Genomic DNA, 16117 nt, shown 5'->3' on the forward strand with positions numbered 1-16117 from the left:
TGGGCAAAACACTTTGCTTTTTACTAACAGTTCATCTATCCACCAGGTCCGGGTTGTTCGAAAGGTGGATAACGCTCTCCACCGGATAAATCACTATCCAGTGGATAGCGTGGTTTGTTTTGTCGACACTTATCGACTGGATAGCGATTTATCCGGTGGATATGGCGCTATCCACCCGGCGAACAACAGGGGCCAGGAGATTAATCAAATACTCGCAAATGAAATTGCCAAGGAAACCGACTAACTAATTGGGGATAACGCGGCCGTGATGTAACAAGCAGCCGATCCGGGGGGAGGGGTGTAACAATACCACTTGCTGCTCCATGCTGAAGAAAAGTTAAGTTAAGAACCAGCTGTCAGGTAACGATGACAGCCGTTTAGCTCCTTTGCTTCAGGCTGTAGGTTTATTGAAACAGAATAAACTGTTGAGGTCACAGTGATGACCTCCAACCGTACTCTTGCGAACGCCTCAGCGCTTAAAGGAGCTACGTCACATCTTGTTACGTCGCATCTTGAAAAGTTTAGCTAAATTTTTCACGTTCGTTCGTTTATAATCCGTGTTAATCTTCTCCATCCTTAACCATCCCTATTTCTTTATGGTTTACTATTCTCTCTTCAGTGCTTTTCTATCTTAGTAAACTACTTTTTTTCTGGTTTCCGTCGGTTTAAAACTAATTTTGTATGTGACCAAAATAATTAAAAAATACCGTGACTGAGCTCCTTCAAATTCTCGCAGTTTGCCGGCAATCTTCTCTTTTTTGCCAGGAATCAGACTTCATTCTCAAAGAACAAAATGCAGCATGTGACTGAAACTCTGATATCTTACCTCGCTAAGATACACAACCAGCGATCTGTCGGATACTTCGTATTTGTCCAATTCGGGTAAAGTATCTTCCAACTGTGAAAAGACCAACAGAACAAAATTACTACATCTTACATCCTCACAGCAAGTAGCAATTGGGGTGCACATCAGCAACAACAAAAATGCAACAAATGCAACTCAAACAGCTGCAATAACTACAGAAAAGAGCCACTCGAGTCAGTGTTCGGGCAAACTACTCGTTGAGTCTATACTAGCGTAATTCATACTGTACATCTCAGTAGATACAGGAGCGCAGTAAAATCGAGACAATTTGCCATACTTCTTCTAGTACCATCGTGAACACATAGTAACCGACAAATAAGCATTTTCAATTTAATTTTTCTCGTCGCTGGCAAATTTGTATTTATTCTTTTTTTCCAGGAGAAATGCATTCAACTTCTACTTCCCAGCAAATTTCCCTGACACCTTTTCCCACTATGCCAACAGATACATCATCAGAATTTACACACACTCAGTACACTTGAGAGGGCGGTTCCCCTTGGGAGTGTATGTGTGTGTGTGTGTGTGTGTGTGTGTGTGTGTGTGTGTGTTTGTGTGGTGGATTGGGGCGCGGGGAGGGCATTCACAAAAACAACCCACAGGAATACCAATTTACGGTTTAGGGTTAGATTGAGTACTCGTGAGTTCCCAGTGAGGAAGAAGTCGCTTGGGGAACAGATATCAAGAAAAAGGTGTCAAGGTCCGTTGCAGATACAGCAAGAAAATGCTTACCTTTTGCAGGGACTTCTTGTCTGGTGCAAATCCAGTTAAAATCCCAATGTCCATAATGGACATTCCAGTGTTTCCTTTTTCCTTATACCTGCAATGCAATAAATGCATTAATGCAATAAAAACGACTCCCTGAGGGTTCAAAGGGAAACAAACAACGTACAACAATCATAACACGCGCTTAGCACTTTTGCATAAATTCATCACTTAGTTTACATTGAACCCAGATATCCAACTCTTGAGTTGCTAGATAGGTTTTACTTGTACACTGATAACAACTGAAAAGAGATCATTCTTCACGCTAGAATTGAACCTTACGAAATGTTCAGCAGTTGGGAGGCACTTTCGATATCTTAGAGCAGTCCTGTCATTTACTACGACATAACCACAAGCCCAAGCATCGACATAACGATGCGAGAACTCCCACAGCACAAGCACACGGTTGTAAGGACGCACACAAAACAAGCGTAAACACAAGTACAAGCAGAAAAATAGTCTGTCCTTCTTGTGCTTAGGCTTAAGGCTGTTTACCACTTACAGGGAGAAGCCGGTTTGTCAACGGTTTGTGCAAATGGTAAGCAAAAATGCCTGAAGGTAAGCTCCGTCCGCCATTTACGATTTACCTAAAAAATCAAATTTATTGAAAAATACTAGGACGAGTTCGACTTGATCATAATTCCAAATTGGGGGTGGAGAATTGCATATGATAAGCACATTTCCCAACTCGGATATTTCAGTTGCAAATTTTCGACTGCCTGTCAAGTTAAGACGTTCCGTTTATTTCGAAAATTTTCTCGTCGGTGGTCCAAAATTGTCTTACCATTTACATTGTGACCGAAATTTTCAGAAGTTTTGGGTAAATGGCAAACAACCTGTGTCAAGTGAGAGCGTGCTACTATGAGCATAAGCATAAGTTTAAGCAAAAGTCGATCCGCCGTCTCGTTTTACTGCATCGGGGAGGTCGAGGGGATACGGGTCCGAAATAAGACAATAGGCCATTTTACAGTTGTCTGCTCAGTGACCTGGCCTTTGTATGGCAGCGAGGCTAGAGTTGACCTTGTTTTGATACAGACTTCGCTGCTTTTGTCATGTAAATGCACCTAGTTAGCATCAGAACAACTTGTTTTACGCAACCAAAGCAGTGAGGTCTGTATCAAAACAAGGTCAACTCTAGCCTCGCTGCCATACAAAGGCCAGGTCACTGAGCAGACAACGGTAAAATGGTCTATTATCCATTCTGCGCAAGCCTATGTACCATGCTGGTGTCGTGGGCATCCTCACTACCCTTATGCTTATACTCGTGTTTATGTCGTAGAGTATCTTAGAGTATCTTTGTATAATTAAATATTCAAAGTGAATACAGCAGTTTTCGATTGAGTGTCGTAAAACTAAAACCAAAACCAAACCAAAGTAATCACTCGGGTAGTCATAAAGTATACGGATAGTCCAATGAACCAATCAAAACCCAAAGCAAATACATATGTGTAGCGAGCACAAAGCGTGGGAATACGTACGCGATTGTCAAACGATCGAGTCACCATTGGTTGATTTTATTTCTGATCGCAAAATGAAAAAAAACAAAGTAAATCCTAGCTACCCTCTACACTAAATTGAAGAGTGCTGTATGATGCAATTATATGTTTAGAAAATGACAAAAGCAAAAAGGATAGGTAAACGTAATTGAATCTCGATTACCTTGTGCAGACTTTCAAGTGGATGCTTTTGACAGGCTGATGTTTCGGTGGCGGCTTCTTGTTTTTCTTTTTGTCTTTGCCTTTGTCTTTGTCTTTGTCTTTGTCTTTGTCTTTGTCTTTGTCTTTAGCTGCTTCTCTTGCCTTCTTCCTACATTCTTTTCTCTTTTTTTTGTTCTTCAGCTTTTTGCATTCTTTTATGTCACCCTTATTCTCTTCGTTTTCTTTATCCTTGTCTTCATCCTCGTCTGCTTGATCTTCCACAGGACCAAACAGATTCTCGGCTTCATTTTCTTTGATTTCTACAACTTTCGTCGTCAGGTCAAACTTGCAGATTTCATCGCGTGACGAAGGAAGGTTGTAGCGAACTTCCACCTTGAAAAGAAGACAGCAACTGGTATACAATACGGCTCCTGTATACAACTAACACCTGGCAGAGATCTTTGCACTAAAAAGTCGACGTCTTAAGCTCACGAACTCTCACTTTTATGATTAAATTCGCAACCTTTTTAAACACAGGGGGCGCTTTCCATGAACCCCCAAAACCGGTTTACATTTCCCGGAATCACCGGTGTCGAATGAAAAAGTATTTACCAGATTTTCCGGAAAAGAAGAGAACTTCGCGATGTATACCCAAAGTTTTGAACATTTCATACCGGCAATTTCGGTTTCGTTTGATTTTCCTCCCGTAATTTCCGGAAATTTTGGTTAAATTGTTCGCATTTCGGAAATTCAACAATTTCCGGATTCTCCGGAAATTATCGAGGGAAATTTCCGTACCATTTGCCACGTTTCGAAAGCTCCAGTTGGTTGAATGGAAAGCGCCCAACCTCAGCCATAGTAATATAAATACGGTTTCAGATGATGTGATTGAATTTGGGAAAACATTTGCTGACGAAGTACGCAGTATAAGGCTGTAGATTTGTGAGTAGAAAGTGCAGTGCTTACCCAAATGTATAAATGGGTACCAGCGAGTTAAAGGCTAGGAATAACCCGGAGATGGGCTGCCCCGCCCCCCATCCTGGGGGTAGGGAACGATTACAAATACTCCAGGTCGCTTCATCATACGGAAACAAGAGAGCCAACCTGAGGGGCCACTTGGCTCGAACTCAGACTCTATCTTCACTCTAACCTTTTACCCTAAAGGGCATGTTGAAAACGTTCTGTTCAAGCCCCGAAATTTTAATAAGGGATTTGTATGTTGGCGCCGTTGAACTAAAACCATTAGAGCCCTTTACCATTTAATTCTCCTGCTGATTAAGACAGTCATTAATTAAACCCCACTGCGACTTTCAAAATAGCCCTTTTTACAGTTCCCGGCGCCATCTTGGAATAGCAACCGCGCAAACACCACATCGAGGCTAACGTTGAGTCGTATGTTGCATTTGGTGTAATTTGTACAGGAAACGACGCCTTTCTTCGCTTTTATTCGCTTTCGTTCGCGTGTGTTGGAAGTTTTTTGGATAATGAACAACGGAAATAATAACCTAGATACTCCTCCGTCGACTTCGAAGAAGAAAAGAGGAAAACATTGCGCTGTGTTTGGCTGCAACAACAGCTGTTATGATGACAGAGGCCTATTCGCAGGTCATCATTTCTTCCAGTTTCCAACTGACCCCAAGCGCAGAAATCGATGGTGCAACCTTATAAAGAGGCAGCATGGAAAGGACGGGTTTAAGGTGACTGGTGCGACTGTAGTTTGCTCAGAACATTTTCGACAAGAAGACATTTTACGAAAACTGGGAGGCCGCTGTTACTTAAAGACAGGTTTGTAATAAAATACATGCAAGCCCATAACAAAATATCATATTTCATTACTCCTACATTTGGCTTAATTTTTTCATTCGTACTTGTCTTTGCAAAGTTTAATTTGACGAGAAGAATGTAAAGCTTTTGAATAATGATGTTTACTGTTCACATGAAAGATCCTGAAATATTATAGTTTTAAAGTTACAGTATTGTATAGCAGTGAATATAAACTGGGCTGTTTGTTGTACCTTCAATGTATGAATGTGTTCTGTAAATAAACTGAAGCCAATTATTATAGTTGATATTATTCATAATTGAAATTATCCTTTCACTGAGTTCATCGGCACTGTATCATTTATATTGTCATTATTTTTACAGGTTTTTATTTTTGATGATAACCTTCATTTTTATTTTAAGGTGCCGAGCCATCCCAGTTTGAATGGACTTCAAAGAAAACTTCACGAAAAGCTCCTGCTAACCGAATGCAAAGCAGAACTGTTTCTACAGAGGAAATGGATGTGTCAGATTCCATGGAAGGGTCACTCAATATGCATGTACCACTTGAAACAGTTTCAGCTGCCACTGAACAAGGTTCAACCTCATGTACTGATAATCTGGAATCAGCAGGATCCCCTGATGTTGATGTTATTACAGAGCTGCAGCAGAAGATCACATTATTGGAACTAAAGCTAGGTGATTGTGAAGAAGAGTTGACCAAAGTGAAAAATGAAAATGAGCTTTTGCTAGGGCGGCAATTTTCCCTAGACAAATAAAGGATGATGATTCAGCGATTTTATTTTACACTGGCTTTCCATCATATCAGGCACTGATCAATTTCTATAAGTTTATTGAGCCAAAACTGGGGAAGATGCAGTACTGGAAAGGAGAGCAGTTTGTGAAAGAGAGTCAGCCTTATCAAGAAGATGAAAATCGGAAAAAGCCTGGACCCTCCAGGAAATTAACATTTCTCGATGAATTTCTGTTGGTATTAATGCGACTGAAGGCTGGCCTATTTGTTCAGGATCTGGCTGACGGATTTGGTATAAGCATCAGCCTTGTTTCAAGGATTTGCATTACCTGGATAAATCTGTTGTACTTTGAGCTTCAGAGTATTTTCCCTTTCCCTACCCAAGAGTTGGTACGCAAAAACATGCCAGCAGAGTTTGCAGAATTTTCTACAACCAGAATCATTTTGGACTGTACCGAGATTTTTATTCAGCGGCCGTCTGCAATGATCGCACAGTCTGAAACTTGGTCCGATTATAAACACCATAATACTTGGAAGCTTCTTGTTGGAGTTACGCCAAATGGCCAAGTCACGTTTCTTTCTGACCTCTGGGGTGGACGTGTATCCAATAAACAAATTACCCGCGAAAGTGGAGTGCTTGATTTATTAGATAGTGGTGACAATGTTATGGTTGACCGTGGTTTTGACATAAAGGACATTGTGCCTGATGGTGTCACCGTCAATATGCCACCATTTTTAGGAGGATGGGATCAAATGACTGCAGCTGAGACAGAAGAAACTATGAACATTGCCTCTGTGCGAATACATGTGGAGCGGGCAATTGGTAGAATTAAAACTTACCATATTTTAGACGGTAACCTCCCAAACACATTAAGCCCATATGCAACACAGATTGCAACAGTATGTGGGCTATTAACAAACTTTCTTCCTCCTTTACTACAACCTGCCAAACCAAATTCCTAGTTTGTATTGTGACTATCCAGATTGAAGAATTTTGTTATAGCTTTGGCTAATAATGGTAATTGTCTACATGAAGTCCAGTTTTGTCTGTAATCATACAGACAGTAGCATAGCAAAAGTCTGATTAACTTTGTTTAAATCACAGGTATCAGTATGATTACAGACAGAATTGGCTTACACAAAGTCCTTTTACCATTATTAATCAAAACAGAATTTAAGAAGGATGTAAGCATCAATTCAATGTTGTGGCAGTGTACAGTGGATGAATAGAAGGTTAATATTTATTTGAACACACTGTCAAATCATCACCTAATAACAAATTACAACATGTAGTTCTTACTTAATAATAATAATAATAATAATAATAATAATAATCTAATTGTAATATAATCTAATTGTCCAAAATTTAATTGTAGTTCCAAGAAAAACATCAACACCCCCACCCCTCTTGAAATGTTAATTATGCTTCATACATTTCTTTCTTTTTTGTCTTTGTACCCCCCATCCCCCCCCCCCGCCCTTCTTGCCCAGGTACATTTTCCCCTTGGGAGAATGTATAGGGAGTGAGTATTAATAAATGGGTGTATTCATGTAGAAAAGCCAGAAAAATCAATAATTATAACCTGATGTCACCCACCATGGGTGTCCATCAGAAAGTTTCTCCAGAAAAAAAGGTTTTATTTTTGCATGCCTCTTCAATAGTCATGCCAGCTTTGCTTAAGGGGGATTTAATTTCCATTCCCCATTTTTCTTGTGTGTGCGTGAAGGTGACAATTCTGTCTATGCTGGCTCCTAGGTATGGTTTGTCCTTAGACACGAGTAGCCCAACTTCCTCCACTGTGACATCAATCCCGGCTGTTCGCATTTCCCTAATATATAAGTTCACTGCCTTTGGTTCACTTTCAATGCCATATTGAACAGCATCTGTTGTGAAGTTTGAATAGAGAATTGATTTTACTTTATTTGAGGGTTCCACTTTAGTCTTGGCAGCTTTTCCAAAATTTGAGGCTGTCAAGAGAGTTTTCCTTTTTTCAAACCAAAGATTGTTTTGGTTTTGTCCACGTGTCAATCTTTCTGTTTCCTGGATCTCTTCCTGGGTGATAGTTAAGTTAGAGATGTGTTCATCGACCATAGATTTAAAGTGCTTGGTAGCTATATCATAACTATCTGTAAAGGGCACACCCTCTGGCTCCTCCTCTTGCTCGTCGGGGTCAGACGCCTCTAGACAGTTTGACTTGATGTCGTGAAACAAGAAGAATGAGCTAGCAGGGAGACAATTCTGAAGACTTTCACTGAAGGTTTTGAAACTCTCTTCCTCTATTGTTCGCTGATTTGGCGCTCTTGGGTCAAATTTTATGATCTTGGGTTGCAGACGAATGTTTTTCTTGCCGAATCGTATCTTTCTAATCAAGACCTGGTCTAGTGGCTTTGCTGCGACACTTTGGTTGCGTGGCACAACCCATACAGACAGCCGTGACGTGCACGACAATGGTTCAGCGTGTTTTTGCAATCCTCTCCTTGTGAAGTCTTCGATAGCAAACAGTACGCCTCCTACGTGGTTGCATTTGCCTTTGCCGAGTCTGCCAAGTCCAGCCGGACACGTGCACGCTGCTCGCAAAATGTCACACTGAGGTGAGAACTCCACTAAAACTCTATACGAATTCTGCTTCATTGAAGGAAGAACGCTAGCCTTAACATAGGTCTTGCCTTGCTAAGCTTTGCTTTCCAGCCGTTTTACGTTGCCTTCGAAGAAAAATTGGTAACTTTTCAGCTTCTTGTAGTTTGTGCCTTTTAGCACAATGTGGCGGTACTTGCGTGTAGACACGACAAGGTAATCGTACAGCTGAATAAAGTTCAGTTCTGGAAGCTGACGCAAGTCAGTAGACCATCCAAGAGCGGAGATTTGTCTTAGGATTTCGTCGTATTTGAAGTCGCCAGTGATTTCCACACTTTCCTGGGCGTTATCAGCCGGCGTTGTTACGTTCCGCATAAGCAAAGCGTACACTTTCAGCACCAAGTCCGCCTTTATTCCGCCGGCTCTTTCCGAATTACTCTTCAAAATATCCCTCAGATCTTTCACTGAGAGTTTCTGTATATCCTCAAGGGTCGTAATTTCCTTGTCTTTGTACTTTATGACCATTTTGATCGAAGAAAATAGCTACAGAGAGGAACGCGCGAGCAAAACAGCTGTGATTTCTCTTTGTTTGTGTTTCCCGGGTCAACGTTAGCCTCGATGTGGTGTTTGCGCGGTTGCTATTCCAAGATGGCGCCGGGAACTGTAAAAAGGGCTATTTAAATGATAATGGGACAACGAAATTAATGCTGGTATTTGTAGTCCAATGGCGCTGTTCAGTAGCTACTCTCTCAGTACTTCTGTTGAAAATTTCAGCCGCAGACCAAGGCAAGGAAATTGAAGAGCAAAACAAAGTTAAACTTACCTCTAACAGACCAACCCCGGTTCCACGACTTTCCACAAACAGGTTTCCACCAAGGAAATTCTTAACCTGTCGATAAAACATAGAAAGAAGTTAAGCCCCCAGATTGTGACGACAGATTAAAATTCAATAACACAAAACCATTTGTGTAAATACAGTTGATGAGCTTCATGGTTCAGGCTTTGTTTTTCAGGGATAGTTATTTTCGAACGCGATGTATACATCGTGGCTTCAAAACTTAAGTCATTACTCCATCGTAGTCTTAATCCTTACGTTAAATTCTCTCCTTAACAACGCGTTTTCTGGCGTGAAGTGTATCTCCGGTGGTTTCCAGTCCACTTCAACTTCGGAAGTTAGTTTGACTCTGAGATCCAATGCGTTTCCGGCTGTTTTCTCGCTGTACAAGGCTAGTGCTTGTAGAGCAACTACGGTATCCTGTTAAACAGAAAAAAAACAAAACAAGACAAATAAATGCATTTTCGGATTACGTCTTTTATGCTAGCTAGAACCTCTGCATTGGTAGACTGAGAAAACCAAACAGAGGACAACATTGAGTTCGAGGACGCCCATTAATCAAATACTACAATTCTTCTCTAAAACAATTATTCGCCTCAGGCTCAGTGAACATTGGTCAATATTGACCAATGTTCACTGAGCCTTTGGCGAATAATTGTTAAATATTATGAAAACTGCTTATTAAAGGCTGTTCAAGATTTTCACTATTTCCAAAACGTAGTGGACACTATTAACGTTTAGTGATCAACTTATCAAGCGTATTTTTGTGGGTATTAGTTACAAACCTGAGTGGAAACAAATCCAACACCACCCTGTCTTTGATTGGTCAGATATGTCACAATAGGACCAGCATAACCAGTGCGGCCGAGAATGACTTGAGTGAGCAGTACGTAGCCAGCGGTTTCCACATTAAGTGCATTCCCTCCAGCGTTCCAGTGTCGTGACTTTTTATCTGAAATAACAATAAAAAACAGCGGTTAGAATGAGTGAATGAATGCATGAATGCATGCATGAATGAATGAATGACTTTATTTGACATGTCAAAGGGTATTTAGCTTTAAAAAACTAATGGGGAACACTATTTACACATTAAAATATATCTTATCTACGTTAGTACTACAAAACTGGTCTTGCGAACGAAAGGTGTTTTGAAACTCACCACCTGTCAATAGTTTAATTGCTTTCTTGTAACGCATTTATGATTGAAAGCCAATTCAATATTGACAGCCAGATTTAAGAACGAACGATTTCAAAGATGCGTAATTTCAGAAATGCCCTTACATTATGTTTAACAAAATAACTGACAATATAACAAGTCAGTTTTTGGAGTCGCTCTGATAAATTAAATTTGACTAATATTTTCAACTAACCGTTGTCGTATATAGCACGTTGTACAAGTCGGTCATTTGCATTGAATTTTTCTTTGCTGTCTACCAGGGCCAGAGCGTACGCTGTCAGAGCCATGCTGTAAGGTTTGTTCAGAGTTTTGTACTGCTTCTCCAAGTAGTCTTGGGCGCGAAGTATCGAGGCTTTTGAATTCTAGGAGAAGATATCGACGTTATTCTAAAGTTGTATAACTACAAATTTATTTTCCGCTTTTTAAAGGTAAATTACGATCAAAATTATTTCACTGTCTTTACTAGAAAGCGTCCTGAAGTGCCATATTCACTTGAAAAGTTTTGGATGAAGCAGAAAATAAGGACCAAACTACAACACACATTTCTTATTTCTTCGATGTTCGCTATTTTCACCGTTATCTATTGTAAAGTTCTATAAACTAATGATTTGTTGCTTTTTAAACACAGTGGAACTCCGCCTTACGATCGCCTCGTTAATACGGCCAGCGAAACGCCCAATACATTTTGTCGTAAAAACCCACAACCTGTACCCCGTTAATACGACCCCTCAAATTGAAGATCACCTACCGCTCCTCCACACTTGCACTCCGCCAGCGCAGCTAACACAAAAGCTGTCATAGCCACATCTCCTTCCACATAAACACCTCCCTGCAATGTGTAGAATAAAAAAGTGTGTTTGCCAAAGATTTCTAATAATCCTACATCCTGCGCGCTAGACCATTTCCGGAGATTTCCGTAATAACATTTCGAAGACTGCCTAGTGCTTGTCCTGTTTTCAAAATTCTGCCTCCCTCCCTTTGCCCTCAGCCCTCAGTATAGAGTCAAACGCTCATATTCCTGTTCTGTGTGTACTATTACAACAGATCTTATACAAATACAAAATGCTGCCTCTTTCCCTTACTCCTCTAAAATAAGCAAAAAGTGGAACGCCCCTAATATTCTTGTTTTATGCACGTCGTAATTTAGAGATGATCTAAGGAATACAAAGCTCCAATTTTGTCCGCTAATTAGGGCTTATTCTCTCAAAATTGACATTTATCCTAATCCGACGCTTTTCACGATCGGGCAAACATCGCTTTCCTGCAACCTGTCATTAGCAGGTATGCGTGTGTTGAGGGTTTTAAGTTGTAATTTTTCCTAACGGAGTAACATTTCTGTTTGTAATTTTTTAAGGGAAAAAAAAAACTTTTTAACGTCCAAGTTTATTTACACAAATCCGGTCCTTTTGAGGGAGATAAGTTAATGCGTTAATTGGGTTTCTTACCACCATCTCTTTATGAATGACAGCGTTAACCTCGGGCAAGGCGCCATCTGCACGTTGGTTTGCAATCAACCAGCCTACCGAATCACAAACCAGATCCTCATCGATATTTACGCCAGCAAATTGCTGGGCCTGGCAGAATACCCTCATCACAAAAGAGGTCAGCCTTAAAAAGGGAAACAAGACGGCTCACAGTAAATTTTTCAATGAACTGTACATGTGTTTTCTGCAAAGAAACATCAGTTGAACCGGCACTAATTGAAAGTTTCCACTAAATATACATCTCCATACAATTTTAAAACTCGAACGTGATATAATTAGTGATTCCTCTTATTCTGCACATTGGAAAGGTAAATCCCCTTAAAAAAGCATGCCCCTGCCAGTTGGAAGAGTCGGAGGTTATTCTATCAGACATGGATGTGAGCATTCCTGATCGCATTACAAACAATGGCCAATTCCGTCTATGAGATGTGTCGGCAGGGAATCATGGTAGTTGTATTCATTATCTTGGACTGGATATCTGTTGTGATGAATACAACTGACTACCATGATTCCCTGCAGGCACGTCTCAAAGCGGGAGATGTCCATTGTGACATTACCATGAATTACGATAGCTCATCAACAGCCTAGTCGAGAACTCGGATTCGCTCGATTCTGCCTGAGAACGATGACAACATTTTTTCTCTGGTTTCCTGCAAACTAAATCATTAAACGTGTACTAACCACGTGCTTCCTGCCCGTCTCTCTCCAAAAGCGCTGAAAGACTTGTCACTGCGTCGATAATTCAGTTCTCTCTCGTAGCCTGAAAGAGGAAAGTTCCTATCAGACTGAAAGATGTAAACACGTGTTCAAAGTGACCATAGTTTATGGTTTGTCCTAAAATTCTAACCGAGAGCATTTTAACATGCCATGCTTTTGCTCCCCTCATTTGAAATTTCCATGGCATCCATGCTTGACAGGCAGCAGTGCCCAAACTTGGAGCAAACTTTGGTTAATTTTCCGTTACCAAGTTGAGATTTACTTAAGAATCTTTCGGATTACCAACCTTATATAACATTTACTTAACAAAGAGAAACTAAGTGTATTGGGCAATAGCAATTTTTCAAAACAATTTTAGTCACTTTGTGTTAGTTTCGTAAAAATGAACCAATTTAAGACGTTACTATGGTACGATATGGCGCCACACTGTCACAATGATCCCAACAACAACAACAGAACGTGATGTGATACTTCAGATACTACATACGTTTTACTAACATAGCTTGTATATTTCTGAAGATCCATGAGGTAGACACTTTCCTTCCCCTTGCTAACCCCATGAACTTTAAAGACAGCCCAGTGTGAACAAATAGAGTTTTGTGATTGAATACTTGTACCTGATAATCCTAATGAACTAATAAAAATCAGGATGGCTGTTATTAGTTAGACCCAAGAAAACTTGCCTGCCCCTCCTCCTTCGCTTTTCGACCCTTTACGGTACTAGTGCTGGGTACTAGACTGCAGGGGCGTAGCTAGGGGGGGGTCCTGGGGTGCCCGCGATCCCCCTTTTGTGAGCCTTTTTTTTAGTCATTCCGCTGGAATAGAACCTGCACTGAGATTTTTGTGAAACTTTGCCTATCGATTGTTTACATTATAGGAACTTAAATTTTGAAATAAAAATGAGGGGTCGCCATGTTCGTTTACGAGCAAAAGCACCTTGTTTGTACCCATATAAATCCTTATAATAGCACCATGATTGTAGTTACGATTGCTTGCTAAATTCATGTTTCCGACGATTGCTTTTTGTTCTACACTGAGAACTGGTCCATATTTATAGTACAAAGAGAAATTTATTACTCAATTCAAAACAACAGAAAAAAAATGATAGGTCACCATACTCGTTTGCGAGAAAATGGCGATTTACCTCTATGGCGAGGTCCAGCTGTAAAGAAAAAGCCGCCATTTTTTAATGCGCGCGCACTAATCACGCGTGAAATTATGCGTAGTAGGGATGCGCAATGCAATACTGGGGAATGACCTTAAGCAAACAACCTACAACAGGTGGCGAAAACGACACGGCAATCGGGTGAGTACCCTCACTTTGACACAGTGTGATCCCCCCCTTTCAAAAATCCTGGCTACGCCCCTGGTAGTATTGCTGCGCAGTGCTGAAGAGTTCCAAGTAGGAAGAAGGGACTGTCCTTTGCTTTGCTGGTGATTACGTCAGTCTGGATACGAGCAAATGGACCTTCCTCTACTTTGGTGTAGGGTTCATTTTCACAATGACTACTTTCAGTTTATGTGCAAGCCTTGGGTTAAATCCTGTTTCAAGATTATAACTGCTCTCTTTGTAAAATGAATCTTTCGTTCAAACTTTATTTGGCATACCTGATTGAATGAAGCGATAAGCATTCTCCTCGTTAGCTCCACTGAGTTGGTTGGTGTTCATCAGATATTCTAAAACGTACACGTTTGGAGCGAGATAGATCATCGTCTGCTCCCCACACCCTGTAGGCTGGCGAAAAAACTTCTCCAGACCACCCTCGATGGTAGTGTTGACAACAGGACCAAGAAGATTTCCTAAAGCAAAAATGGCTTGTTGACAAATCTCAGAAACTCTTTGATATGACACCACAAACGTTAATGATTTTGTAGAACTCAAACACAATTCAAAGAAGTGAATTAGAGAGTCTTATGAGATAAGAAATTGACTGTATTAATTTTCTACCAATAAAAACCTCGTCATTGGCACGTTAGACGTACTGAAAGGCTTGTTAACGAGTAAGAAAAAAAATTGTAAGTTCTAAAAGTAAGTTGATTGAGTTGTAAATGAACCAGTTAATTTTTACTAAATTGTAAGGTGTTTGGAGTTAAATTTTCTGGCTCTTTTAGTGCCAGACATACTAAGGAACGAAAATATGTTTTGGCTGGAAATAAAAAGAAATGTTACTAATTCAAAAAAGAATATGATATTTTATTCATATGCCACTGCCCTTTAATTTAAGTTGATATCAAATAAAATAGCTTTTGACTCACCTGTTAAATAAATAACAGCTCCGACTGAACCTGGAATAGCTTTCTGAGGAAATCTCAGTTTTATACTGTCCAACTGTCCGTGGGGACCCAATTGTGCTGCAAGAATAATAAAAAGCACGTACATTTAACTTACATCCTAAAAGGAAAAGAAAAACTGATCATGCTGCTTGTGGGTAGTTACTTCATTTTTTGCTCAAATAGGCCTATTGTTTTGTTTGGTTCAAAATTCATAGGAACGGCGAAGAACAAAAAAAGTCAGGCTTGACTGGTTGAAATTTCTTCAGCTTAGAGGCTCTTATTTCTTTTGCTACCCAAAATTGAGGCCGGATTTTGTAACATGTTGCCGAAGGTCCAGAAGAAGAAAAAGAAAGCTAAAGCGAGACATGTTCGTTCTGGATGAAACCTCGGCTGCATGCTAAATGAATTAGAAGAGGATTTATAAGGGCTATGGACCCTATGCAACCGTCACAATCTGTTTTAGGTTTGATCATCCATACTGCTCTCCACATTATATTGTTGTTACTGTTTTGTTTTGCATTTGACATGAGCAAATCCGTTGGGATGCCAAACAACAACAACAACAACAACAACAAAAAGTCAAGTTTGGAGGTTCTTGTTCTCTTACTACCCAAAATTGCGGCTGGATTTTGTAACATGTTGCCAGAGGCCCAAAGAGAGAAAAAATCTAAAACTAAAGTAAGCAGTGTTCGCTCTAGACGAAACCGTAGCTGCATTCTAAATGCAGAGGATTTATAGGTGTTAAGAATCGCTCCAATCCATTTCAATTTGGTTGAGTTTTGATCATCCATACTGCTACTCAGATTCTCAATATTATATTATTTTTTTACATATGAAATCAGTAATCTGAGAATTGATTCTGTTCTAAGACCCAATGTCGGCCATTACACTTTGGGTGTTTTCATCGCATCAAAAACACTTCGGGTTTGATATGAAAGGCTCGTGCAATTCTGATTCACTGAGGTTACGATTCCAGTCGGACACAACTTAAAGTTTCTTCATGCGAGTCCTAATTATATTTGATTCAATTTTTCTGTTGACGACAAGGACTGCGACATTTACTCATATTTACGTTTGGACTTATGGCACCATATTCCATTGGGAATCAGTCATTTTTCAAGTCGCAAGTGTAAACACATTCATTGGACGCGTTTTACGCCTGGCAATCGTATTGTCTCTCTACCCACCCATTCTATTGTTGTACGTGTAAACTGAGAATTATTAACAACTGTAGACCCAAAATGTGAATTGACTGGGCAAAATATGACTCTCGTGT

General features: G+C 40.2%; 1 protein-coding gene and 2 pseudogenes across 2 annotated transcripts in view; 1 reads left to right on the forward strand and 2 right to left on the reverse strand.

The window, feature by feature from the left end:
• The window catches only part of LOC145488623 (complement C3-like), a 41379-nt gene that overhangs the window by 4438 nt on the left and 20824 nt on the right, over nt 1–16117 (reverse strand). The window contains exons 27-38 of the mRNA XM_081467519.1: nt 14824–14919; nt 14176–14367; nt 12532–12610; nt 11812–11974; nt 11115–11195; nt 10560–10728; nt 9975–10141; nt 9448–9609; nt 9178–9243; nt 3287–3657; nt 1595–1682; nt 827–898 (exon numbers count right to left, since the gene is read on the reverse strand). Coding sequence (XP_081323645.1) covers nt 827–898; nt 1595–1682; nt 3287–3657; nt 9178–9243; nt 9448–9609; nt 9975–10141; nt 10560–10728; nt 11115–11195; nt 11812–11974; nt 12532–12610; nt 14176–14367; nt 14824–14919 — 1706 coding nt within the window. The remainder of the gene's footprint in view (nt 1–826; nt 899–1594; nt 1683–3286; nt 3658–9177; nt 9244–9447; nt 9610–9974; nt 10142–10559; nt 10729–11114; nt 11196–11811; nt 11975–12531; nt 12611–14175; nt 14368–14823; nt 14920–16117) is intronic.
• On the forward strand, nt 4606–6132 carry LOC145486979 (uncharacterized; annotated as a pseudogene). Its single transcript, XR_014049344.1, has 2 exons — nt 4606–5049; nt 5449–6132. The product of XR_014049344.1 is annotated as an uncharacterized LOC145486979 (transcript).
• On the reverse strand, nt 7349–9027 carry LOC145487078 (uncharacterized; annotated as a pseudogene).

Source organism: Orbicella franksi, chromosome 1 (genome assembly GCF_964199315.1).
Source record: "Orbicella franksi chromosome 1, jaOrbFran1.1, whole genome shotgun sequence".
In the NCBI taxonomy this organism is placed as follows: Eukaryota; Metazoa; Cnidaria; class Anthozoa; order Scleractinia; family Merulinidae; genus Orbicella; species Orbicella franksi.